The sequence below is a fragment of the Pseudophryne corroboree genome, chromosome 7 (genome assembly GCF_028390025.1).
Source record: "Pseudophryne corroboree isolate aPseCor3 chromosome 7, aPseCor3.hap2, whole genome shotgun sequence".
Classification (NCBI taxonomy): Eukaryota; Metazoa; Chordata; class Amphibia; order Anura; family Myobatrachidae; genus Pseudophryne; species Pseudophryne corroboree.
The window spans coordinates 147,783,572-147,811,554 of record NC_086450.1 but is presented as its reverse complement, the minus strand read 5'-3'; the positions used below and the strand labels follow the sequence as shown (position 1 = coordinate 147,811,554).

At 45.0% G+C, this 27,983-nt stretch overlaps 1 protein-coding gene across 5 annotated transcripts in view; it reads right to left on the bottom strand.

Annotated features, from left to right (window-relative positions):
* The window catches only part of THSD7B (thrombospondin type 1 domain containing 7B), a 1,210,507-nt gene that overhangs the window by 423,184 nt on the left and 759,340 nt on the right, over nucleotides 1-27,983 (bottom strand). For all 5 annotated transcript variants that reach the window (XM_063933719.1, XM_063933721.1, XM_063933718.1 and 2 more), the window contains one exon: nucleotides 11,377-11,509. In XM_063933719.1, coding sequence (XP_063789789.1) covers nucleotides 11,377-11,509 — 133 coding nt within the window. The remainder of the gene's footprint in view (nucleotides 1-11,376; nucleotides 11,510-27,983) is intronic.

Sequence of the window (27,983 nt, the reverse complement as noted above, 5' to 3'; positions counted from 1 at the left end):
GAGTAACGTGGGTAACATTAACAATATAGCAGAAAAAAAATATTATACCAATAATCCTAATTATGGTACTTTTCAAAGTCCTAATTTACGAAAGATAACCCAACACTTTTTAATAGGAAGTTATTAGCCAGGGTTCAGTTAATTGATGCCTTTAAATCAATTAGAACTGAGCCTAAGTTATACCTGTCAAGCCAGAAGTGATAAATAATGAAGCAAATCAAGATCTCCTGGATAAAACTAGTCAACCCTATGTCTCCAATCATTCATAAAAAAAATGTATGTTAGCCACAATTTGTAATCTCAGGAATGTCATAAATAGAATATCTAGAATTATATCCTCTATATTCTGTAACACATATCATGTTTGAGATACATTTACTTAGACATTCATTCATTGTCTAAAAACTGCACAACAGAAATGTCTTAGTGATATCAGTAAATATTAATTACAGTTAATCCCCTGGACGATAATTAATGCTATAAAATCTTCTTTATAGCACTGTATACTGCAGCTCAAAAACGAATAGTAAAATATAATCCCACTGAGAGAAGAGATGAGCGATTGTGGGGAGATTTTGTACAAAATGAGTATAACATGCTGTTTTACAGACGTGCAAAGTTCCAAGTAATGTCCATCTATTTTTAGAATGAACAGAGCTGTGAAGATCGAATACAATAAAATGTCACCAAGTCATCAGGCACTGAGCAATTTCTCTTTTTACATGGAATTGGTCACCATTCGGGTAATGTTCTAGAAACTCAGAACATAAAACAACATAGTACCGTATAACTCTGGTATCCAATTTATTAAACATTTTCAACAGTCGGCGGCGTGGCCTAGCTGGACATGGAGTAGGATGTGATCTCCTAGCTCCCCAGCCTAATTATCCTATTCTTTATCCTGCTGCCCTGTCTGCATGCTCTGATAGCCCTGCACGGGTGTCTAAGGGGTTGCTGCCCACCTGGAGCTGTTTTTGCAGGGCCTCCTGTGCCTCACGGCTGTGTACTGTGCCCCTGTGTTTGCCGCGCTGCTCTGTCCCGGTGCGGCCTGTCTGCAACGGGCGCCACCCTGAGACTGCTGATTCCTCCTGTGTGAGCCCTGCTCCCTACTCTCGGCCGTCCTGACTTGCCCAGCTATCTCTGCTGGACCACTGGGCACCATCTTGAAACCGGCGGGGAGCGTGGCCCTGCTCCCACTTGCGCCTCTCTCGCTGCCAATTGCTGTGCTGCCAAACTCGGACCGGGGTCTCTGGAGCCTCTCCTGCCGAGGAGTGTGATACCTGGTGCCTGCTGCACTGTGTGGCCTGCTTGTGGGGGTGGCCTCTGCTCCATCTCTGTGCTGTCTCCTGCTTTTCAGTCTCCTGTGTGGACCCTGCTGAAGCCTGCCTGTTTTCTACTACTGCTGAGGGTGCCTGGACATTGTGGAGTGGTGAGTGGTGGTGTGCCTCTCCCCCCTTTGTGTTTTTGGAAATTGGTTTATACGCAGGCAATATGATATTATTTTTGAAGGATATATCCATTTCATTTCCTGCCCTTCTTGACTTGGTGAAGGTGTTTGGCTCTTTCTCAGGTATCTGTATTAATTGGGACAAATCAGTGGTGTTTCCCCCTTAAATGGTGTTCCCAGTTTAAATATCTCGGCATTCAAATTTGTCATTCTCCTAAAGATTTTGTCGCCTTGAATTTGACCCCTAAGATTGATAATTTACGTATAAAGACACAAATTTGGCAGAAACTCCCTTTAACTGTTACGGGCCGTGTGAATGTTGTCAAAATGATCATCCAACCCAAATTTCTCTATATGCTGCAGAATGCACCGGCTTATATCCCTACCTCGCAATTTTCGTTTATTTCCCGGTATATCGCCTCCTTTATTTAGGGTGGTAAACGTGCCCGTATTGCATATAAAACACTTAGCAGACCCAGAGCAGAAGGTGGTCTGGCATTGCCGGATATGCGTATGTATTATTTAGCTGCCCAGCTGGTACAACTCTGTGAGTGGGTTGCCCCAGGGGATTATGCGAACCTCCCAGTGGCTCTTTTGGATAAAGCTGGCCTATTGTTTTCTCCATTGCAGTTTCTACTAGCACGTACTTCATTGTCCTCTCTTCCCCCGTTGTTACAACAGGCTCGTAGAGTATGGCTGGTGGTTGAGAAATTATTGGGAGATTCCACGATGGACCCCTGTTCTCCGCTCTGGAACAATATGTCTTTTTCTGAACTTTATGGTTCGGAGGGCATCTCTGGCTGGACCTCTTTTGGGGTGTCTGCCTTTATCAGGATGGAGTACTCCATAGTTTCGATCATTTATCTTCTACATATGCCATCCCTAGACATTATTTTTTTCGGTATTTACAGCTCCGGCATGCACTGACGGCGCAGTGGCGGGGCTCTGTTCCACGACTCTCTGAATCCCCTGTTTATACAATAATCCATACTTTGCCTTCTTGTGGAATGGTCTCGGTTCTCTACTCCTCCCTCCTCTCCTTCTCTGGTTCGGATGGGCTGAGCGCCCTCCGGGCTAAATGGGTAATAGATTTGGGTGCAATTGATGATGAAGATTGGGACCATATCCTGGCCTCCCCGCGTGTGGCCTTGGCAAGTGCTAGATTCCAGCAGATACAGCTGTACATCCTGCATAGGATCTACTGGACTCCTTGTGGTTTGCTTAAGTTTGGAGGCTCGGCTTCTGATACCTGTCCGAAATGTTCTGCTCCGGCTGCTGGGTTCTGGCACTTGCTTTGGCAGTGCCCACGGGTGTATGCCTTCTGGGAGGATGTCACGGCCTCTGTGAGTCACACGGGTATACAGATTCCGCTGATGACCCTGCGTATTTGTATATTTGGCCTTGATTTACAGGAATCACTCCAGCTTCACTCTCGTCTTTATGTCAACACAGCTTTAACATTGGCCAGAGTGTGTATAGCCCGCAACTGGATGGCTCATGCCCCTCCGTCGTCTGCTGAATGGCTTGCCCTGTTGAATACTACTCTCTCTCATGAGCATTTTATGTACACTAAATGTAACTGTCCACTGAAATCTGATAAGATATGGGACTCCTGGAGGAACTCATAGCACTATATTGATCCTCCGTCTTAAATATTGTGTTGTGTACAGCGCTGAATTGTTCCCGACACGGTCCAGTCTACCTCCCAAGCATCTTGGTATGTAATTTAACCTGATTCTCTTCTTTTTATCTTTCTATATCCTCTATAACTATTCCGATGAATGGTATTGGTGTATCTCTTTTATTTATTGAGGATATAATATCTTTATTATACTGCTGTTGGTTGTCATAGTTTAAAACCCTTTATATTCTATGTTTACAGATTGTATTGGCACTAGGTGGCCATACGCTTGATATATAGATATGCCTCTTTACCATACGGTATGGCTGATGTTTAGGGAATGTGTCTGAAAAGCACAAGTACGGTTTTGTAACTGTTTATTTGTAAGTTTTGTACTGTTTTATGTTGTTCTGTTCTTGAAAAGCAATAAAAAACACTTGATTAAAAAAAAACATTTTCAACAGTCTCATTGTATGGACTCCTACGAAGTGTGATGGTCTACAATATTTAGTAGACAATAAAGCATTCAATGTTGAAAAGATGAGCGGGCTGGTTCTCATAATGTTATGCACACCAGTGCCTGCAGGAAAGTACTGGTGTCAGAACTGTTATGCACTCCAGTGTCTGCAGGAATGTACTGGTGTTTGAACTGTTATGCAAAACAAATGGACTCACAGACAAACTGGGGAATATGACATAACGTACACAGAAGGTAATAGGGTAACAAAATACACACAAAGTGAACAGAGAAGCCCAGAGGCTAAGGAACTGGGTATCTCCTTTGTATTAGAACTGCACAGATGGAAAAAGCAAGATGTTGTGTTTTAATACATAGAGAACCCGAAATGCTGTTGCTAAGGGCAACAGCAAAACCCTAAAGGGTTACCAACGGGTGTGGCAGTAAACTCCTTGGTCAGAGATGGAATGATAGACACAAGGAGAGTCTCCACAATCCTATTTCTCACTTGCAGTGCACAGGTTTTAGCTTACTGCCACTAAACTGACCCCTGACACCTAGCACAGTGAGACAGGATTAGACAGGCAAGTCTTAGAATACAGCCGCAAACTTGCTAAGTTCACAGAGTGGTAACAGAACCCCAGCAAGCTAAACGACTGACTCCAGTCTTACTGCTAGGTCTGGATTGGCAGAGTGTAATACCAAATCCCCAGGCCTATTTGCAGTAAGCAACAAACAAATACAAAGCTACACAGTACTGGCTAACTTTCATGAACTGACTAACCAACAAAGATTCAGCAGCATCTGCTTACCCTGAAAAGAGGCCTTATAAAACAGGTGCTGTCCACGCCCCACTCAGACCTCACAGACTGTGAGCACAAAAACCAGCACCGGATCCCCTGCCGTGCACAGAGCCTATAACCACTGCACAGCAAAAGACCCGAACCGGAGTATCAGCTGCGCTCAGGTTACTCCACTAGCACTTGTCTCCCGGTTGCCATGACGACGTGGCAGCACAGGGCAGGAGACCCTAACAGTACCCCCCCTCTGACGAGGGGTCAAAGAACCCCTACCACCGGGTTTATCGGGGAACTGCGAGAAGAAAGAGCGTATCAGTCTGGGGGCATGAAGATCACAACTGCGCACCCACGACCGCTCCTCCGGGCCATACCCCTTCCAGTGCACCAAAAATGACAGCCGACCCCGAACCACCTTGGAGTCAAGAATCCTTTCAACAACAAACTCCCTCTGGCCACGTATCAGAAGAGGGGAAGGTCTTCCACTGGAAGAAGGATTACTAATCGCCCGTTTTAAAAGGGAACAATGAAATGTTTTATTGATACCCAAAGAACGGGGCAGATCTAACTGAAATGCCACCGGATTGATAACCCTGGTGATCTTATAAGGGCCGATGAACCGGGGCCCTAACTTATGAGATGGCTGTCTCAACTTCAAATTCTTGGTAGACAACCAGACGAAGTCTCCTAATTTGAAGCTGCAGGGTCTTTTCCGCTTATCAAAAACCCTTTTGGTCACTAATGACACAGACACAAGGGCTTTCTTCACTTTCCGCCTAATACCTCTAAGGACCGAAACCACAGAGGAACCACCAGGCGTGGAGTCCAGGGGGTCAAAAGAATTGGCCTTAGGATGATGCCCATACACACAAAGGAAGGGAGAGATCCCTGTAGCAGAGTGAGCCGCGTTGTTATAGGCAAACTCCGCCATGGACAGATGAGCAACCCAGTCAGTCTGACACTTGGAGACATAACACCTGAGGAACTGCTCCAAGGACTGGTTCACCCTTTCAGTCTGCCCATTAGACTGCGGATGGTAGCCTGACGACAAGCTGACAGAAATCTGGAGATCGGAAAAAATAATGCCCTCCAGAATTTGGCCACAAACTGGGATCCGCGGTCAGAGACCACATCAAGTGGCAACCCGTGGAGACGCACAACATGCAGCATAAATAATTCAGACAGGCGTCTGGCTGATGGCAGCCCAACCAGTGGAACGAAGTGCGCCATCTTCGAAAACCTGTCAACGACAACCCAGATGGCTGTCATCCCCGAGGATTTGGGCAAGTCCACCACAAAATCCATTGAAATGTGGGTCCATGGCTTAGATGGGATAGAGAGTGGATGTAATGGGCCAACAGGAACCCCTCTAGGAGTCTTATTTCGGGCACAGATGTCACATGCCCGAACCCACTGATCCACATCCTTAGCCACCGAGGGCCACCACACCGCCCTAGATAGCAACTCCCGAGTTCTGGCAATACCCGGGTGACCTGCCGACTTCTTGGCATGGAATTCCAGGAACACTCGCTGTCTTAACCTAGGAGGCACAAACAAAAGACCTACCGGAAGGTCTGGAGGAGCCTGCTCCTGTGCTCTAAGGACTAATGATAAGAGGTCCTGGGTAATGTCCACTTTAATACATGATGGGGAAACAATGGGCAACGGCTCCTCGGTGGTCTCCTGGATTGGAGCAAAACTCCGCGAGAGCGCATCAGCCTTGATGTTTTTTGACCCAGGGCGATATGTTATCAAAAAATTAAAGCGAGCAAAAAACAAAGCCCATCGTGCCTGCCTGGCATTGAGACGCTTCGCTGACTCTAAATATGCCAGATTCTTATGGTCAGTGAGAATTGAGACCACAAACTTAGCCCCCTCAAGCCAGTGTCTCCACTCCTCGAGTGCATCCTTAATAGCCAACAATTCCCGGTTACCCACGTCATAATTCATCTCGGCAGGCGAAAATTTACGGGAAAAGTAAGCACAGGGATGAAGGCGATTATCAGACACTCCCATCTGAGAAAGCACTGCCCCAATACCCATCTCAGAGGCATCCACCTCCACCACAAAAGGACGCTCTGGATCTGGGTGTCGCAGCACCTTGGCCGAAACAAATGCCCTTTTGAGACGGGCAAAAGCCGCTTTAGCCTCACAAGACCAGTGAGCAACATCCGCCCCTTTCTTAGTGAGTGCCACCAAGGGCGCCACTATAGACGAAAATCCAGCGATAAATCGTCTATAAAAATTCGCAAAGCCCAGGAAACGCTGAAGCGCCTTCAAACTAGTGGGCTGCACCCAATCCAGGACTGCCTGTACCTTGGAACCCTCCATTTGGAAACCTTCTGGGGAGATAATATATCCTAGAAATGCGATTTGCTGAACTTCAAATTCGCACTTCTCCAGCTTCGCCCCAAGCCGGTGGTCTCTGAGTTTCTGGAGGACTAAGCGTACATGCTTCCGATGTTCCTCCAGGGAATGGGAGAAGATTAGGATGTCATCTAAGTATACAACTAAGAATCTATCCAAATATTCCCTGAGCACATCATTCATGAAATCCTGGAAGACTGCCGGGGCATTACAGAGCCCAAAAGGCATCACCAAATATTCATAATGCCCTGAGTGGGTATTAAAGGCAGTCTTCCATTCATCCCCCTCTCTTATTCGGATTAGATTGTACGCACCGCGTAAGTCAATCTTAGAAAAAATGGTGGCAGTACGAAGCTGGTCAAACAAGACCGAAATGAGAGGCAGTGGGTATGAGTTTTTAATCGTGATACGGTTCAATTCCCTGAAGTCGATGCAGGGTCGCAACGAACCGTCCTTTTTACCCACGAAGAAGAACCCCGACCCAACTGGAGACTGTGAAGGTCTGATAAATCCCTTAGCCAAGTTCTCCTGAATGTACTCTGCCATAGCCTGAGTCTCAGGACGTGACAGGGAGTACAACCTGCTCTTGGGAAGCTTAGCATTTGGCAACAAATCAATGGCACAGTCATAGGGGCGATGGGGAGGTAGTACCTCTGCAACTTTTTTGGAGAACACGTCCGCAAAATCTGCATAACACCCTGGCAATCCTGGCAAACTTAGCTGCGAGAGCCTGACTGGAAGGCTCAAGCAACTCCTGAAACAATCAGTACCCCAACTAAGAATCTCCCTAGAGACCCAGTCAAATTGAGGATTGTGGGCCCTTAACCAGGGTAACCCCAACACCAATGGGGCGAAAGTACAGACAGTCACATAAAAGGACAATTTTTCAGAGTGTGTGGCTCCAATAAACAAAGAAATCTGGCTAGTGCAAGAGGTAATTTTACCTTGGGATAATGGTTCCCCGTTTAACCCACAAATCTCAATTTCCGATGCCAAGGGTACTAAGGGAACAGAGTGTTTCAGGGCGAATTGGCGGTCCATAAAAACCCCGTCTGCCCCACTGTCCACAAAGGCCTCAGTCTAGACAGTTTGACCGAGGATCTTCATGGTCACCGGAATGATAAAAGTCTTCTTGGGAAATTCTGACTTCTGGCCTGACAGGATATTTCCCATCACCCTCAGGCCCTGAAGTTTTCCGGCTTTTCTGGGCATGATACTACCACATGACCTTTATTCCCACAGTACAAACACAACCCCTGCTGTCTCCTCCGCGTCTTCTCACGCGAGGAGAGGCGGGTAGCCCCAATCTGCATAGGCTCCTCAGAAAATTCCTCAGAGTCTGAGGTTCCCTTGGGAAGGAAGGAAATCTCAGTCTCCCTTTCAAGCCTACGCTCTCTCAGCCGTCTATCCACCCGGATGGATAACTGCATGAGCTGATCCAAGCTATCAGGCAAGGGATATTGTACCAGTTGGTCCTTTATCTGGTTAGAAAGACCTCTTCGGTACTGGTGTCTCAGGGCTGGGTCATTCCACTGGGTATCATGGGCCAACCTCCGAAACTCCGTACAGTAAACCTCAACTGGCCTTCGCCCTTGCTTAAGGATCGAAATCTGAGCCTCGGCTGAGGCCGTCTTGTCAGGGTCATCATACAACATGCCCAGTGCCGTAAAAAAAGCATCAACACTTTTAAGCGACGGACAGTCAGGCTGCAACCCATATGCCCAGACCTGTGGGTCTCCTTGTAGCAAGGAAATCACTATGCCCACCCGCTGAATCTCCGACCCAGAAGACTGAGGCCTAAGCCGGAAGTATAGCTTGCAGCTCTCCTTGAAACAAAAGAACTGCGAGCGATCTCCAGAAAAACGATCCGGGAGATTTACTTTCGGCTCCTTAACCCCTGCAGGTGCTGCTGCTGCGGGAGCTCCACCAGCAGCCTGGGAGGTGTGCATTTTAATGGACAAATCATTAAATTGTCGAGTCAGGACCTGCACCTGATCGACCACCTGTTGCAACGTATTTTGAGGGGTATGCTCCATATTCCCACAAAATTTCAACAGGAGTATTAGGCTGCTGAATATGTTATGCACACCAGTGCCTGCAGGAAAGTACTGGTGTCAGAACTGTTATGCACTCCAGTGTCTGCAGGAATGTACTGGTGTTTGAACTGTTATGCAAAACAAATGGACTCACAGACAAACTGGGGAATATGACATAACGTACACAGAAGGTAATAGGGTAACAAAATACACACAAAGTGAACAGAGAAGCCCAGAGGCTAAGGAACTGGGTATCTCCTTTGTATTAGAACTGCACAGATGGAAAAAGCAAGATGTTGTGTTTTAATACATAGAGAACCCGAAATGCTGTTGCTAAGGGCAACAGCAAAACCCTAAAGGGTTACCAACGGGTGTGGCAGTAAACTCCTTGGTCAGAGATGGAATGATAGACACAAGGAGAGTCTCCACAATCCTATTTCTCACTTGCAGTGCACAGGTTTTAGCTTACTGCCACTAAACTGACCCCTGACACCTAGCACAGTGAGACAGGATTAGACAGGCAAGTCTTAGAATACAGCCGCAAACTTGCTAAGTTCACAGAGTGGTAACAGAACCCCAGCAAGCTAAACGACTGACTCCAGTCTTACTGCTAGGTCTGGATTGGCAGAGTGTAATACCAAATCCCCAGGCCTATTTGCAGTAAGCAACAAACAAATACAAAGCTACACAGTGCTGGCTAACTTTCATGAACTGACTAACCAACAAAGATTCAGCAGCATCTGCTTACCCTGAAAAGAGGCCTTATAAAGCAGGTGCTGTCCACGCCCCACTCAGACCTCACAGACTGTGAGCACAAAAACCAGCACCGGACCCCCTGCCGTGCACAGAGCCTATAACCACTGCACAGCAAAAGACCCGAACCGGAGTATCAGCTGCGCTCAGGTTACTCCACTAGCACTTGTCTCCCGGTTGCCATGACGACGTGGCAGCACAGGGCAGGAGACCCTAACACATACACCTTCTCTCATTAATGGCTTGATTACGTTGTTTCCTCAAACAAATCATAAGGATATGCTCCCAATAGTGTAAATTTTTTTTATTAAAACTACATATAATCATAAAACAAAAATGGGGTAGATTGGACGCTCACCAGCTGATCATGTCTACGAGCATAGTTGTTTCTAAAACATTACCTAAAGCATTAAAAAAGCCTACAGGTACTATTGCCTAAACAAGCGCCAGCTCACACATCTCATAGTGGGCAACATAGGATAGTACTTGTGTATTAAACACGGCTGCAGCAAAGGGCGGAGAAACCCGAAACTGCATTTTGTCAAGTAATCTAATTGAGCTGCGGGAGATAAGGGAGCAGACGGCCAATAAAAGTCCACACAAATAGAGACTGTTTACTTAAAGGAACATCAAGGTGTTGGTGCATTAACATCAATATATTATTGTCTGTGAAAGGCAGTGAACTCGCAATATCAGTACACCATTTTGTCTTATTATATGATGCAAAGACAGAATCATGTTGATTTTTGAAGGAAACTTTATTATGTTTTATATTGTGTTTTAAATAAAGAACAAATACTTTTAGATTGAATCAGTCTGACCTATTCTTTTTGCTATCTCTTCTTTAAAACCTCTGGTGCGCCAAGATAATTTTCTGTTTTAATTCTAGTTATTGCTAGTAAGGGTACTAGTTCATCTGTCGGCTGCACCATTTCTGAAAAACCTTCACTGTCTCTTTTACTATTTAATTTTTCATACTCCAACATTTTCTTTCCACGTCTCCTACACTATCCCCTTTCCGATTTTTCTTAATCAAACGTCCTTCTATACAAAAGGGGTTTGCGCAGGTAATATTCATCCCTATAATTGGTTACATATATTACACCAACTCTATTTTATTTATTTTTTGTATGATTTTACCAGTACATTCATTGAAGTTTTTTTATTTTATAACACAGTGTGTACTTTTAAGTAAGGGCAAACACATAAAAACATAAAATTATATTTTTGCTGTTGTTTATAGATAATATTTTTTATGGTTAAAGGGCACATCTACTTTTGTTAAAAAGTCTTGCTGACCCGTCTACCACAGCGCCAGAAGACACCACACACACAAGAAGATCCGATGTGCAACCCAGTATAATGCCCCACCCTGCCCATTGCATTATATCATTACCCCTTTCAGACCGCATTGCCAGGTTGCACCTGGGATTTTGCACTCGGGTCCTTACCGGGTGCAACCCGGCTGAGACCCCCTAAAAGACTGGTGGCTTGACACAGCTTATTGCCGGGTTGTTGACATCACCGCCGACACGTGCCGAGGGGGCGCTTGATGATGAGATGATCTCCAAGAGCTGCCTCTTCCGCAGATAACAGGTGCTGGGTCACATTGATCCAGTTTACCCTTTCACACTACACAGCGAGCCGGGTTGCTCGCTCATTGAAGTGCAATAACACGGGTTATTGCTGGCAGTCTGAAGGGGGTTTTAGTCAGCCTGCTGATGTAATGATATCTGAAGATCCAGTAACGACTCAGCTCACTCTGCCACAGCTGGCCTTGCAGTGCAATTAGAAAACCACCAATATTCAAGAAGTTGTGAGCATACAAAGGCTTGAAAAATTTGTGAAACTGCATTAATTGTCATGCATGGTATAACAATAAAAGGTTAAAGACCTACCTGTACATTAGACAGACCGGGACAGTCTCACATTCTCTCTCTTCGTACAGAGTACCAGGACATTCCTGTCCTCCATTCAGGACTTCTTGTGTTATTATCCTGTATCGAGACTGTTTGGCCACAGAGTTGTTCCCTAAAATAATGTAAATATTTCAGTATCATATGAAATAAATATGACCTCCACTGTATGAAGTACCACAAAGTAATGTGACTAAAGGTGTGTATAAACAGTGAGATTTGGGATAACCCCGATTCTCACTATGCGATATGGGACTAGGGGTGTTTTCGCACAGCAGCCGATCAGGTCTGAACTGTGCATTCGCCGCAGTGCGCCGGCGCATGTCAGTCAGCTGACGGCTGTCTCAGCCCTGCAATCACCTCTGCCTGATTGACAGGTAGAGGCGATCAATGGGTGGGAGGGGCAGGTCGGTGGCCTTCGGTCCGGGCAATGCAGGCGTGCCCGGACCGCTGGAGGGGAGGGCCGCGTTGGCTCTGTGACGTCACACACAGCCGCAGCGACCCTTACAGCGACGAGTAGCTCCTGCCAGTGCGCAGGAGCTGCACTGGCAGGGAGCTAATCTTCCAGTACAAAAGCATCACCGCTGTGCGATGCTTTTGTACTTGTGCGGGGGGTCGGGCCTGATATGCGAGGCGGACTAGCCCTGTGCTCGGCATCCCCCCGCATGTCTGTGTGACTGTTCGTAGATGAGGCCCAAGGTCGGTATCGCAAGCCTAGATGACGATTTTGGCTAAGTGACAATTTTGACTATTCTTTTACACTAGATAGTGAAAATTGACTTGCCTGCACAGTCTATCTAGGCTTGCGATACCGACATTGCAGGACGGTATCACATCAGGATCACAAGGTGACTTTCACCTTGCGATCTGCACTAACTTTTCTTTTGATTTTGACTATACAGTATAGTCAAAATCAAAAGAAAAAATCTTACCGTGTGTACACACCTTAAGGGACCTATTTATTAACATTATTTTTACTAAAATAATGTGAAAAAGGGTGTTTTCACACCCTTTTCCCATTATTTTAGTATCACCTGAATGTATTAAAGGGCATATGGAGCAGTTTTCAAACTGCTCCAAGCCCTTTAATTGTAATTTTTTTAGTAACCCACATCGCATTTCCCATACTCAGGTGCTGGGTCCTCCATATGCTGCGCTTTGATCCCCAGTGCAGTAAAGTGATGCTGCAAACGGCAGCTCACTTTACAGCACCGGGGGACACAGCACAGAAGAAGGACCCAGCGCACAGCAGCCTCCTGGAAGCAGCAGACACCGGCTCCTGCGACTGGTAAGTATAAACCCAGGGGTGAGGGGCTCTTCTGCAGCGCGAGGGTAGTAGTGATGGGGGGGAACCGATGATGCTGTGGAGAGGCATCGCAGGGACAGAGGTTGCTCGCAAGCTCTGTCCCTGCATGCAATAATTGATACATCCCTGCGATGTACTCAATTATCGCAGTGCGAGTTTGGTCTAGTTAATCACCTGTCATCCGCATCATCAGATCCAGATGGTGATAAATAGGCCTTTCAAAGACACAATGCAAAAATTTATATACAGACTACAAAACTAAATAGCTGTATGATACACAATGCTAATATACAGTATGCAGAAACATTTGCAAATAATATCAGTGTAAGCGGTGAGTTTTGGTGTCATAGGGGCCAGTGTAAGCGGTGAGTTTTGGTGTCATAGGGGCCCATTATTTATTTAAAGCATTTGCAATGCTATCTGGGCATGATATTAACACCCAGAATCGCATTGCAGAATGCAATTACATCGGCGCAGTGGCGTAACTAGAAATTTTTCTCCCCCAAGCCAAAAAAATCTTCGCTCCCCCCCCCCCCCCATAATTGGAACTAGTAAAGGGACAAACATGCGCGCGCCCAAGGCGCGCGCCGCCAGAAGGGGTGTGTGGCTTCATTGAAATGGGCGTGGCTTCGCATAAAGGGGGTGGCATTGCAGGAAAAGACTACCTTATACCCCAGTTTTGCAACCTGCACGCCCAGACGTTAGCCACCACAGGAAAGAAAAATAATCCTGATTCATGCCGCTTACATTATTTGTCATTTTTCCTCCTTATAGTAATGCCCAGTATACATTATGCCACATACTGCAATGGCCCTTAGACATTATGCCACACACAATAATGCACATGACACAATATGCACACACTGTAATGCCCCCGACACATTATGCCACACACCGTAATGCCTGTGACACAGGAATCGCAATGCCCGTTATACATTATGCTACACACTGCAATGCCCCTGATACATTATAGCACATACAATGTCTGTGACACAGTATGACACACACCGCAATAATCCTGAGACATTATACCACATACCACAATGCCCGTGATATAGTATACAACACACCGTAATGCCTGACACATTATGACACACACCGCAATGTCCATGATACATTATGCCACACATCGTAATGCCCATTACACATTAAGTTCTACAGTAAGGCTTCTAATTGCTTTTAAATTACCTGCTCGTTGCCAGGGGTTTCATGCTCTTGGTTCCATGCACGGTGCCAGGGGTTTTCATGCTCAGGGTGTCATGCTCGTTGCCAGGGGTTTCATGCACTGGGTGTCATGCTCGTTGCTAGGGGGTAGTGCTTGTTGCTAGGGCCGTGCTCCCAGTGCCACATATGCCCCCAGTGCCAGATATTCCCCCACAGTGCCAGGTACATGCCCCCAGTGCCAAATATACCCCCCCAGTGCTACATATGCCCCCAGTGCCAGATATTCCCCCACAGTGCCAGGTACATGCCCCCAGTGCCAAATATACTCCCCCAGTGCCACATATGCCCCCTCAGTGCCTGCTCCCCCCAGTGCCAGATATTCCCCCACAGTGCCAGGTATATGCCCCCAGTGCCAGATATTCCCCCACAGTGCCACATATGCCCCTTCAGTGCCTGCTCCCCCCAGTGCCAGGTATATGCCCCCAGTGCCAGATATTCCCCCAGAGTGCCTGCTCCCCCCAGTGCCAGGTATATGCCCCCAGTGCCAGATATTCCCCCACAGTGCCACATATGCCCCCTCAGTGCCTGCTCCCCCCAGTGCCAGATATTCCCCCACAGTGCCAGGTATATGCCCCCAGTGCCAGATATTCCCCCACAGTGCCTGCTCCCCCCAGTGCCAGGTATATGCCCCCAGTGCCAGATATTCCCCCACAGTGCCACATATGCCCCCTCAGTGCCTGCTCCCCCCAGTGCCAGATATTCCCCCACAGTGCCAGGTATATGCACCCAGTGCCAGATATTCCCCCACAGTGCCTGCTCCGCCCAGTGCCAGGTATATGCCCCCAGTGCCAGATATTCCCCCACAGTGCCTGCTCCCCCCAGTGCCAGGTATATGCCCCCAGTGCCAGATATTCCCCCACAGTGCCTGCTCCCCCCAGTGCCAGATATTCCCCCACAGTGCCAAGTATATGCCCCCAGTGCCAGATATAACCCCACAGTGCCTCCCCTCCCCCGCTCCTTTGTGTTGGAGGGACACTGAGGGCACAGCGCGCGCCTCTCCCGTGTCCCTCCTGGGTCTCCGGCCGGTCTAATAAAGGAAGTGCCGGTTCGTGAGCCAATCAAAGCTCACGAACGGCACTTCCTTTATTAGACCGGCCGGAGACCCAGGAGGGACACAGGAGAGGCGCGCCCTGTGCGCTCCGTGTCCCTCCAACACAGCAGCGGAGGGAGGAGACCACAGATTGACATGCGGACGCTCGTCCGCATGTCAATCTGTGCTAAATCAGTGGCGCCCCTGCAGCCCCTCGCCCCCAAGCCACCGCAAGGACTGCGGGGGCAGTAGTTACGCCACTGCATCGGCGGGATGTATTATGAAGCACCCGCTGGGCTGACCACACATGCACAGCGCCCATTTCCGGGAGGGTTCTGGGGGAACCCCTGATGGCTGAATCCGCGATGCGTAGCCTATATAATAGGTAACCACCATCTATAGATGGCTGTAGCTGCAGGGGCTAATCTCCGGAGAGGTAAATCGGGCAGTGTCACATCCCCCATAGAAACCTAGGATGATGCAGCTACAGTACCGGCGGGAATGGAGGGATCGCAGCAGATACCGGAGAAATCTGCTGTGGTTTCCCTGTGACACATTCAGGGATTACTCGCAGCTAACCTCCAAAAATTGGCATTTTCGGGAATTAAGCCGCAAATAGACAATGACCCATGGTCTTCAATCAATTCAGATATTATCACTCCAGTGTTTATCAGGAATTCTTTATATTATAGGACATAAAGCACCCACTGTAGTAAAAAATTGAACATATTATTGCTCTATTTATTTTGAGTAATTTGTTACATTTTATATGTAGATGTGTTTTTGTGTATTTGTGTGTTAGTTCACCACACTTTATTTATAATAAAAGTTTTATTTATAATACAAGATTTATAATAAAAGTTGTTTTATTGCATTCTTATGGATTGAGTGCCCATGATCCTTTCTCTGTTTTTTCCCCCTAATTGATTTAAGAAAATGTAAAATCTGATTTGTCCAAATTTCAACTCAAACAATCAAGTTATACTAAAAATGAGGTTTAGTTTCACTCATTCTCATTTTGACCTAGATCCAACTTAGTGGGTCTCATTTGCAAAGTAAATGAACAGCACAAAATCCTCTTTGGTGGCGCTGTGGACCTTGATTTGTGCAGCTACAAGGTCATTGCATTACAACCAGAGTCGGACTGGCCCACAGGGGAACAGGGGAAACCACCGGTAGGCCCCACTGCCTGTGGGCCCTCCTTCTCCTCTAGGGATCAGGTTCCAGTCTCTATCCTAGTGCACATGAATTATGCATTATACATATGCTACTTTATACTTCATAAGAACATGGTTTATTACATATTCACCAAGGGGCGCACAGAACATGTACTCTGTAATGGTTAGCCAAACCTCTGTGGTGGCTGGCCACACCTTTACGCATGGGTCCCTACAACAGCATTCCCCCGGTGGGCCATTCATTCCCCAGTCCGACACTGATTACAACATATCTACTGTAAGTGCTGCTGCATGCAAGGGATCAGTATGATACACCGACGGCCGGGATTCCGGCCATCAGGATACCGACAACGGCATCCCGGCCATCAGTATACCGGCAGCGGGGCGAGTGCAAAGAGTCCCCTTGCAGGGGACTCCTACGAGTGGAAATAGCCCGTTAGCTGGGATTCCGGCTGTCGGCATTGTCAGCGGCCGGGATTCCGGCGTCGGTATCTTAACCGCTGGGATCCCGACCGCCGGCAAAATAACTGCATCCCGCATGCAAGTCATGTGCAGACACTGAGGCTGCCAGGATGTGTGCCTCCTCTGGAAAGCAGGGGATGGCAATGAACCTATAAAAAGCGCAATTGGAAGTCAGTTTAGAAATACCGGGGCTGATCCTCAGCTGGGAGCAAAGCACAAAAAAGCATGCAACTTTGTATCAGGATGAACCATGGGGTTCATGGGGTGCATTTATTTTGCTTACAAGGTATGCTATCTTGTTTTCTACAGATGTGTCCATGGTCATCTTACTTGAATGGGTCATACGTGCGTATGCATCGCAACTGCGACTAGCCTTGCCCGCATGCGACCAATATGCAGATGCATACACTCCATGCAATCCTATGAATCGCGGGTGCGTACGTAGTGTATGTGCACATTCATTGGCACAGTAGTCGCAGCAAACAGCCTGCTATTAGCAAACATGGGTAAAATAACTGAGAACTCATTTGTATGTAGCCCAAAACATTAATATAGTGGCAATATTTGTGTATCTAGCATATAAAAGCATAGGAATTTTGTTCATAGGTTGATGGAAAAATTTAAGCGTCCAAAAACTATGCCCTAAAACAGAAAAGAAGAGGCCTCACTAGCCAGCCCTTGTCTAGTGTTACCCTATGTGGGTGTGTGTGCATTTATCTGTAATGGTGTGCTGGGCATACAGTATATGCTAGTGTAGGGACTTGCAGAGAAGTGGGGTTACTTGACAACGTGCTGCAAGCTTAAATAATTTGATCAAAATATGAACAAAATGATTTGCTAGATACAGTATACACAGATAGGAAAAAAAAAATCTGTTTTGTTTGCATATTAAATCTACCCTACCTGCAGTACAACATGGCTGATATAGAGTTTGTATGCGTTTACATTTGTACTTTCAATTTCTCAGGTAGTATGTGTGAAAAAATATGCAAATGCTTGCTAACGGACTCCCCAGCTAAACCAGCGTGCAACGGACCGAGCAAAGGCTGCTACTGTACATTCACTTTCCTTATATGCTTTGTGATCAGAAACTCTGGGGGTTGAGAACACACCACCATCGCTGCAACCTCAGATGCACATTGACTCAAGTCCCATGCTGTGCAGATTCAGGTATACTGTTTCTTTCTCTCTAAATATTGCCTCTGAGACTGTGGTTCTACGACTAGGAAAACTGCCACAATTGTAGACACACCATTGGAACTCCCATAATATGCCCACGGACTGGCCTCTTTTTGCTATCACTCAATCCAGGAATGCCCATGGATTGCAGTGTTTTCTTCAGGAAGACCACTGTGAATGGCGTCTCAAACTTCAACTTGCGCAAGTGCAGTAAGACTTTCCTTTGCACTTAGTACATGCACAGTTGCAAAAAATTGATCAACTGCGAAAACATCGGCATTGCACGCAACTCTGAATCAGGCCCACTGGGTGTCATTCAGGTGCGGTTGCACCTGCGATATCATGCACAAAGTACCAATGTTTGGTAGTTTGCTAATGCGCCGGACCTGTTCTGCACATGCACAAATTGGCCCTGTGAAGTCAGAGCAGGATAGCAGTAGTCTTCCAGTGATTGACAGTCTGCTGCCATTCAGGGGGCAGCGACATCCCCTGTTTGTGAAAACGGAGGCATGTTGCCGCCGTTTATTGGGTGGGAAGAGGTCAGGGATCTCTGTTGTAGCGTGGAGATTTCCTGGCCTCTGCGATGGGTGGGAGAGAGATTCTGCATTCTAGGACCATACGCACAGCTGGCCCTAGCTATAGGCAAACTAGGCAATTGCCGAGGGCATTTGCCTTCACCTAGGGACTGTCTCTGCTAACATTGGTGGTCCGTGGGGCACCCGATTGTTGGCGCTGCTGCTGGCGGCTCTGCTCTTGCATACCTTCAGCTGAGTCGAGGTAAGAGGGGCTGCCCCAACAAACATGTGCCTTTGCGTAGTCAGTCTGATTCGACTCCTGCAAGTGAGCAACCACTCTCTTATCCCACACTGTAAAGCAGCAGCAGGGGCGGTCTGAACAGCCAGCACAGCACCAGCCCACAAAATTTGGTAAGTAAGGGCAAATGCAGGCAGGACTTTTAAATTTACTTAAAAGTGTACTTGCCCCTGAGGAAAACCACAGAAGCGTGGTTGAAACGGCCGTCGGTCCACCGCTGATTATTACTGTGTTATGCTGTTGGACCAATAAACCCTGCTTAAATGTGAGTACTGTTCCGTTATCTTTTCATCCTGCTGTGAAAAGTGAGTGTGTGTATTACTGCAATATGGAACTGGCCCCACTTATTTAAAATAACCTTTTTAGAGTGCTCTTTCTTTCCGGGATATATACCACGGTTACTGTAGATTACCAAAATCATACAGTATACCGTTGGTTTTTAGGCAATAGTAATCCGCATCAGAGTGATAGAACTGGCAGTCCCTATAGGAAGCGCAGACAAGCACCATTCTCACGTGAAATTGCGTCTTCTTTGTCCACGTCTGATACAGACCAGTCTGATGCCTTCCGTAGTGGTCCCTTTCATTTTTTAGATGCGGCAGCAGAACCTGTGGATCTTCCACCATTACCTGGAGACCCAAGAAACACTGAGCACATACGAGGCGGGGTGGATATAAAAAGAAGGGGACGCAGGAGGTGGAATTGAATTCAATGTTCAATCTTTCGAGTCGATCCCTTGACCGGTCTGAGTTAAGCCTTCTGGCTAGAGGCTTGTCTTTTGTTCCGTCATTTCAACATTAATCGTTTCAAGGAACTATTGATCAGTACAGGTTTGGGAGGAACCTCCGTCTTAAGGAGTTTTTTGCTGACAAAGGCAAGTCTGAGGATAAAAAGCCCTTTAAAAAAAACTCTAAATTTGATCCTAGTTCCAATAATCCTAGCCTCAAGACTTTCCTGACAATTTAACTGCCAGTGAAAGAGCGGCCTTTAATACACTACGTGATGTCACTTCCCTTGTGATACGACCCACTGACAAGGGCGGAGCAGTAGTGGTCCAAGAATGGAAAGACTACGATGCTGAAATCAACCGGCAATTGGCGGATACTAATACCTATTGTAAATGTTGATATGAATCCCATTCCATCAATTAAGAAGAGCATTGATATGTGTTTGAAAAGGGGCCTTGATGGTCGTGGATCGATGAGGACACATTTGAATTTTTGACAGTAGAACAACCTAGATGTCCTATTATATACACGCTTCCCAAAATTCACAAGGCCCTGACCCGACCTCCTAGGAGGCTGATTATAGTCGCAGAGGGCTCCTTGTTACAACCTATTGCTCAATATGTGGATTCCATACTACAGCCATATGTACGTAAGAGTAGTAGTTATATTCGTGACACTTGTGATTTTCTTCACCAATTGGGACAAATTAATGGACCTTTTGATAACTGCTTCCTAGCCACTGTGGATATACAATCACTGTATACGGTTATACCTCATTGTGATGGATTAGAGGCAATAAATGATGTATTGGATAAGAGTCCCAATAGTCTTTTACCAACTGAATATGTCTTGGAATTAACAAATCTTGTGTTGAGCCTTAATCACTGTAAATACAGAGATTCTTACTTTATTCAGCAATCTGGAACCGCAATGGGATCCAATCTGGCACCATCTTACACCAACCTTTACATGACTAGATTTGAGAATACGCACATCTTTCCGACTTATGGTACGAAGATTCAGTTTTATAGACTATTCATTGATGATGTTTTCCTTCTTTGGGATGACACACAGGAATCATTTATTGAGATGGTAAATAGTATTAATATACGCAATAGTCCTATCAAATTCACATTCAAGATTTCTTGGCAACAAATAAATTTTTTGGATGCAACGATTGTGAAATGGTGTTGAGATTTGGTGAGCGAGGATACTCACCTCAAGTGATACACGGGTGTCTCCGGAAAGCAAGGAAAATATATGGGGGTACATATCCAGGGGTATCTGCCAGGGAAAATCGAATGACCTTTTCCACCAAGTTTGATAATTATTCACAATTTACGAGGAAAACCCTACGGAAATATTGGCCAATTTTAAAATCTGATCCAGGGTTACCATTCTCCTATATGAATCCTCCTATGATGGCTTATAGTAGAGGAGCAAAGTTGAAACAAATGCTAATGAGACCCACTATGGCATCTGAGGCCAAGCCCAACTTTCTTCAAGTTATGCGTAGTAAACCTGGGTGTTTCTCATGTGGGAAGTGTACCACGTGCAGGTCTTTACTTACGGGTCATTTCTTTCCCCATCCTCACTCTGGTAAGAGTATAAAAATCAAATTCCATCTTCACTGTAAACTTGATTTTGTGATATATGTGTTAACCTGCCCATGTGGGTTACATTATGTTGGGCTCATCACCAGATGTTTTAGGGAACGCATGGCAAATCATCGCATGTTGATTAGACCTGCCCTACAAACTGGTACAATAGACAAACCAGTAGCTTGTCATTTTCTACAGAGAGGTCATCAGGTCTCTAATTTGAAATGTAGGTTAATTGACTGGGTGCCACCCTTACCAACTGGAGGTGATCGTGCCCTGGCGCTTAAAGAGCGTGAGAGCTTTTGGATGTCATACCTGAATACAGTGTCGCCTAGAGGTCTGAATGAGTATAATACTATCACTATTTTTTTTGTAAAAAAAATTCTATCCCTAATGTTAAGCCTACCTAAATGTGGCTTGTCTGGTCCCTTCTATGTGCTGCTTCCGGTTGATGGAATGCATTGCATTTCCGTCGCCGGGGGCGCGTGATGGCTAAACAACACGGTAAATTGAGGATTGATTATATTTTGTACCCCAGAAGTCCTCTCTTTTAGGGCTAGGGGCTTATGATGGTGTGCGCTGTCCTGTAAAGTTTGTGAGGAATATATTGGTGTATGCACCCTGTATTGCCAGTGATACAGTACACTTACAGTTGCAGGGTATATTAGGCTCAGCTGTGGAGTTGCTAACTTTATGGCTGTAGTCTGGATCAAAGGCAGATGAGGCAACCTGTGGTAAGGACTGACTTTTTCTTATGGACAGACGTGGTTATGTATTTGGCTAGTGTTGGTGACTGTGTTGGTACATACCTTTATCCTCATTATTGGCCTTTAATATTTTGTTTGCATAGCTGTGATGTCTCCACTAAATCCCTATATGAATTGATTGGCAACAACTGGTTTTGCCTCACTGCTTAGCATTTTTTGCTTTAAGGAGCCAAACATTATGTTATATTATTTGTTGTAGTGGATATGTTGCGTAGAACCACTCTGAACTGCCTTTAAATCACCCGAGAGCCTATTGCAGATCTGATGTACTAAGTAAACTGTTTTTTTCTGAACATTGATTGATAAATGGGAGCACTGGTGTTGGTTTCTTTGGGACACTTAGGGGCTATTCTATCCCCTATATGGGTTTAAACAACTCCTTTGATTATAAGAAATCCCAATATAGTCTAAATACTACTCTATATGTTTTCACACATGGTAAGCTGTGTTCAGTATATTTGTTCCCTTATATGGATTATACACCTTGAATAATTTTTATATAGATTAGTTGATATTGGATAAATTTAAATGTGATAATACATGTGTTGAGGGGCCTGGGAGACTAAGTGTGTTTCTATTTTGTCCTTCTGTGTAGCTTGTGTTGCAGAAGCACTGTTCCATGATGTTTAAAATTGTCACCACGGAAGCTTGTCTTGATAAATATTCAGAAAATTGGATCGAAACGTCAATAATAATAATCCTGACTTTCACAGTAATAAAGCATTTTTAAAAGTGAACCTGTTGAAGAAATTGTTACTGGAAGAGTGCACCTCCATTCTATTGGAGATTGTATATATGTGGCCCCGCCCACTGAGGCGGTTTCCCACTAGGAGCACCCCACTGTTGCATTATTTCTGATGTGTGTGCCAGAGTTTTGGCTATATATATATATATATATATGTACCATAGATAGTAATGTTCAATAGGCGGCACTCAGGAGACTGGTCACTGAAGTGAATACATTTGATAACACTGCATTAAAGAGAATCTATTTTATATATATATATATATATATATATATGGCTTCCAACAAAGTGTGGCACTCATGAGGCTGGTAACATGCCAAGGCATGTATTAAATCAGGGTCAATGCATGTTTCAGGGCATATGCGCCCATTTGTCAGGACTACATAGAGTATACATATGTATGTGGTCCTGACGAAGAAGCGCACACATGCCCTGAATGCCCATCCTTTGTTGGAGCCTATGTGAGTAAGGAGCACTGCAGTTTGACATAATATGAATAAGAAGCGATACAGTGTAATGTGAATAAGGAGCACTCTCAGTGTGATGTAATGTGAATAAGGAGCAGTGTAATGTGAGAAAGGAGCGATACGGTGTGGTGTAATGTGAATAAGGAGCGATATGACGTGATGTAATGTGAATGAAGAGCGATATGACATGATGTAATGTTAATAAGGAGCGATACGGAGAAACATAATGTGAATAAGGAGCGATATGGTGTGACATAATGTGAATAAGGAGCGAAATGGGGTGGAGTAATGCATATAAGGAGCAATATGGTGTGACATAATGTAAAAAGGAGCAATATGGTGTGGGGTAATGTGAATAAGGAGCAATATGGTGTAGCGTAATTTGAATAAGGAGCGATACGGATGGACGTATTGTGAATAAGGAGCGATACGGTGTGACGTAATGTGAATAAGGAGCGATATGGGGTGGCTTAGTTTGAATAAGGAGCAATACAGTGTCACATGTGAAAAGGAGCAATATGTTGTGGTGTAATGTGAATAAGGAGCAATTTGGTGTAGCGTAATGTGAATAAGGACCAATATGGTGGGAGGTAATGTGAATAAGGAGCGATACAGTGGGACAGAACATGAGTATGGAGCGATATGGCGTAGCGTAATGTGAACAAGGAGAGATACAGTTGGACGTAATGTTAATAAGGTGTGATATGGTGTAGCGTAATGTGACTAAGGAGTGATACAGTGGGATGTAACATGAATAAGAAGTGATACGGTGGAACATAATGTGAATAAAGAGCGATGCGGTGTAGCATAGTGTGAATAATGGAGCAATATGGTGGGACATAATGTTAAAAGGAGTGATATGCTGTGGTGTAATGTAAATAAGGAGCGATACAGTGTAGCGTAATGTGAATAATGAGTAATACAGTGCAGTGTAATGTGAATAAGGAGTGATATGATGGGATGTAATGTGAATAAGGAGCAATACAGTGTATATGGAGCGATACGGTGGGTCGTAATGTGAATACAGAGCAATATGGTGGGACATATAGGGGGTAATTCCAAGTTGATCGCAGCAGGAAATTTTTTAGCAGTTGGGCAAAACCATGTGCACTGCAGGGGGGGCAGATATAACATGTGCAGAGAGAGATAGATTTGGGTGTGGTGAGTTCAATCTGCAATTAAAATTGCAGTGTAAAAATAAAGCAGCCAGTATTTACCCTGCACAGAAACAAAATAACCCATCCAAATCTAACTCTATCTAACTCTCTCTGTACATGTTATATCTGCCCCTCCCTGCAGTGCACATGGTTTTGCCCAACTGCTAAAAAATTTCCTGCTGCGATCAACTTGGAATTACCCCCATATAGTGAATAAAGAGCAATACAGGGTAGCATAATGTGAATAAGGAGCAAAATGGTTGGAAGTAATGTGAATAAGGAGCAATACGGTGGGATGTATTGTGAATAAGGAGCGATATGGTGTAGCATAATGTTAATAAGGAGCAATACGGTGTAGCGTTATATGAATAAGGAGCGATACGGTGGGACATAATGTGAATAAGGAGCAATATGGTGTGACGTATTATGAATAAGGAGCACTATGGGGTGGAGTTATGTGAATAAGGAGCGATACGGTGTGATGTAATGTGAAAAAGAGCAATATGGTGTGGTGTAATGTAAACCAGGAGTGATATTGTGTAGCATAATGTCAATAAGGAGCGATATGGTGGGATGTAATGTGAATAAAGAGCGATACGGTGGGACGTAATGTGAATATGGAGTCATATGGTGCAGCATAATGTAAATAAGGAGCAATATGGTGGGACATAATGTGAATAAGGAGCGATACGGTGGGACGTAATGTGAATAAGGAGCGATATGGTGTGACTTATTGTGAATAAGGAACACTATGGGGTGGTGTAATGGGAATTAGGAGCGATACGTTGTGATGTAATGTGAAAAAGAACAATATGGTGTGGTGTAATGTGAATAAGGAGCGATACAGTGTGATGTAATGTTAAAAGGAGTGACATGTTGTGATGTAATTTGAATAAGGAGCGAGATGGTGTAGCGTAATATGAATAAGGAGCGATACGGTGCAGTGTAAAATGAATAAGGAGCAATATGATGAGACGTAATTTGAATAAGGATCGATACGGTGGGATGTAATGTGAGTAAGGAGCAATACGGTGGGATGTAATGTGAATAAGCAGCGATATGGTGTAGCATAATGTTAATAAGGAGCAATACAGTGTAGCGTAATATGAATAAGGAGCGATACGGTGGGACATAATGTGAATAAGGAGCAATATGGTGTGACGTATTATGAATAAGGAGCACTATGGGGTGGAGTAATGTGAATAAGGAGCGATACGGTGTGATGTAATGTGAAAAAGAGCAATAGGGTGTGGTGTAATGTAAACTAGAAGTGATATTGTATAGCGTAATGTGAATATGGAACGATATGGTGTAGCGTAATGTGAATAAGGAGCGATACGGTGGGACGTAATGTGAATATGGAGCGATATGGTGTAGCGTAATGTGACTAAGGAGCAATACGGTGGGACATAATGTGAATGAGGAGCGATACGGTGGGACGTAATGTGAATAAGGAGCGATATGGTGTGACTTATTGTGAATAAGTAACACTATGGGGTGGTGTAATGGGAATAAGGAGCGATACGGTGTGATGTAATGTGAAAAAGAACAATATGGTGTGGTGTAATGTGAATAAGGAGCGATACAGTGTAGTGTAATGTGAATAAGGAGCGAAATTGTGGGACGAAATGTGAATAAGGAGCGATACGGTGTGATGTAATGTTAAAAGGAGTGATATGTTGTGATGCAGTTTGAATAAGGAGTGAGATGGTGTAGCGCAATATGAATAAGGAGCGATACAGTGCAGTGTAAAATGAATAAGGAGCAATATGATGGGACATAATGTGAATAAGGAGTGATACGGTGGGATGTAATGTCAATAAGGAGCAATATGGTGTAGCGTAATGTGAATAAGGAGCAATACGGTGTGAAGCAATGTTAAAAGGAGCGATATGGTGTGGTGTAATGTGAATAAGGAGCACTATGGTGGGATTTAATGTGAATAAGGAGCGATACATTGTAGTATAATGTGAATAAGGAGTGATACGTTGGGACGTAATGTGAATAAGGAGCGATACGATGGGATGTAATGTGAATAAGGAGCGATACGGTGGGACCTAATGTGAATAAGGAGTGATACAGTGTAGCATAATGTGAATAAGGAGCAATACGGTCTAAGGTAATGTGAATAAGGAGCGATATGGTGGGACGTAATGTGAATAAGGAGCAATATGGTGGGATGTAATGTGAATAAGGAGCAATATGGTGTAGCGTAACGTGAATAAGGAGTGATACGGTGGAACATAATGTGAATAAGGAGCGATACGGTGGAACCTAATGTGAATAAGGAGTGATGCAGTGTAGGATAATGTGAATAAGGAGCAATTCGGCCTAGCGTAATGTGAATAAGGAGCGATATGGTGGGACGTAATGTGCATAAGGAGTGATATGATGTAGCGTACTGTGAATAAGGGCGACACGGTGGGACATAATGTGAATAAGTAGCAATACGGTGGGACATAATGTGAATAAAGAGCGATACAGTGTAGCGTAATGTGAATAAGGAGCAAAATGGTTGGACATCATGTGAATAAGGAGCAATATGGTGGGACATAATGTGAATAAAGAGCGATACAGTGTAGCATAATGTGAATAAGGAGCAAAATGGTTGGGCATAATGTGAATAAGAAGACATACGGTGGGATGCTATGTGAATAAGGAGCGATATGGTGTAGCATAATGTGAATAAGGAGCAATACGGTGTAGCGTAATATGAATAAGGAGCAATACAGTGGGACAGTGTTGCATAATGTGAATAAGGAGCGATATGGTGGGACCTAAAATGAATAAGAAGCGATACGGTGTAGCATAATGTGAATAAGGAGCAATACGGTGTAGCGTTATGTGAATAAGGAGCGATTCAGTGAGACGTAATGTGATAAGGAGCAATAATAATGTGAACAAGAAGTGATATGGTATAGCATAATGTCAATAAGGAGCGTTACGGTGTAGCATAATGTGAATAAAGAGCAATACAGCTTAGCGTAATGTGAATAATGAGTGATATGGTGTAGTATAATGTGAATAAGGAGTGATATGGTGTAGCATAATGTGAATAAGTAGCAATACGGTGTAGCGTAATATGAATAAGGAGCAATACGCTGGGACAAGGAGCGATATGGTGGGACCTAAAATGAATAAGAAGCTATACGGTGTAGCATAATGTGAACAAGGAGCAATACGGTGTAGCGTTATGTGAATAAGGAGCGATTCAGTGAGATGTAATGTGATAAGGAGCAATAATAAGAATTTACTTACCGATAATTCTATTTCTCGGAGTCCGTAGTGGATGCTGGGGTTCCTGAAAGGACCATGGGGAATAGCGGCTCCGCAGGAGACAGGGCACAAAAAGTAAAGCTTTAGGATCAGGTGGTGTGCACTGGCTCCTCCCCCTATGACCCTCCTCCAAGCCTCAGTTAGGTACTGTGCCCGGACGAGCGTACACAATAAGGAAGGATTTATGAATCCCGGGTAAGACTCATACCAGCCACACCAATCACACTGTACAACCTGTGATCTGAACCCAGTTAACAGTATGATAACAGCGGAGCCTCTGAAAAGATGGCTCACAACAATAATAACCCGATTTTTGTAACTATGTACAAGTAATGCAGATAATCCGCACTTGGGATGGGCGCCCAGCATCCACTACGGACTCCGAGAAATAGAATTATCGGTAAGTAAATTCTTATTTTCTCTATCGTCCTAGTGGATGCTGGGGTTCCTGAAAGGACCATGGGGATTATACCAAAGCTCCCAAACGGGCGGGAGAGTGCGGATGACTCTGCAGCACCGAATGAGAGAACTCCAGGTCCTCCTTAGCCAGGGTATCAAATTTGTAGGATTTTACAAACGTGTTTGCCCCTGACTAAATAGCCGCTCGGCAAAGTTGTAAAGCCGAGACCCCTCGGGCAGCCGCCCAAGATGAGCC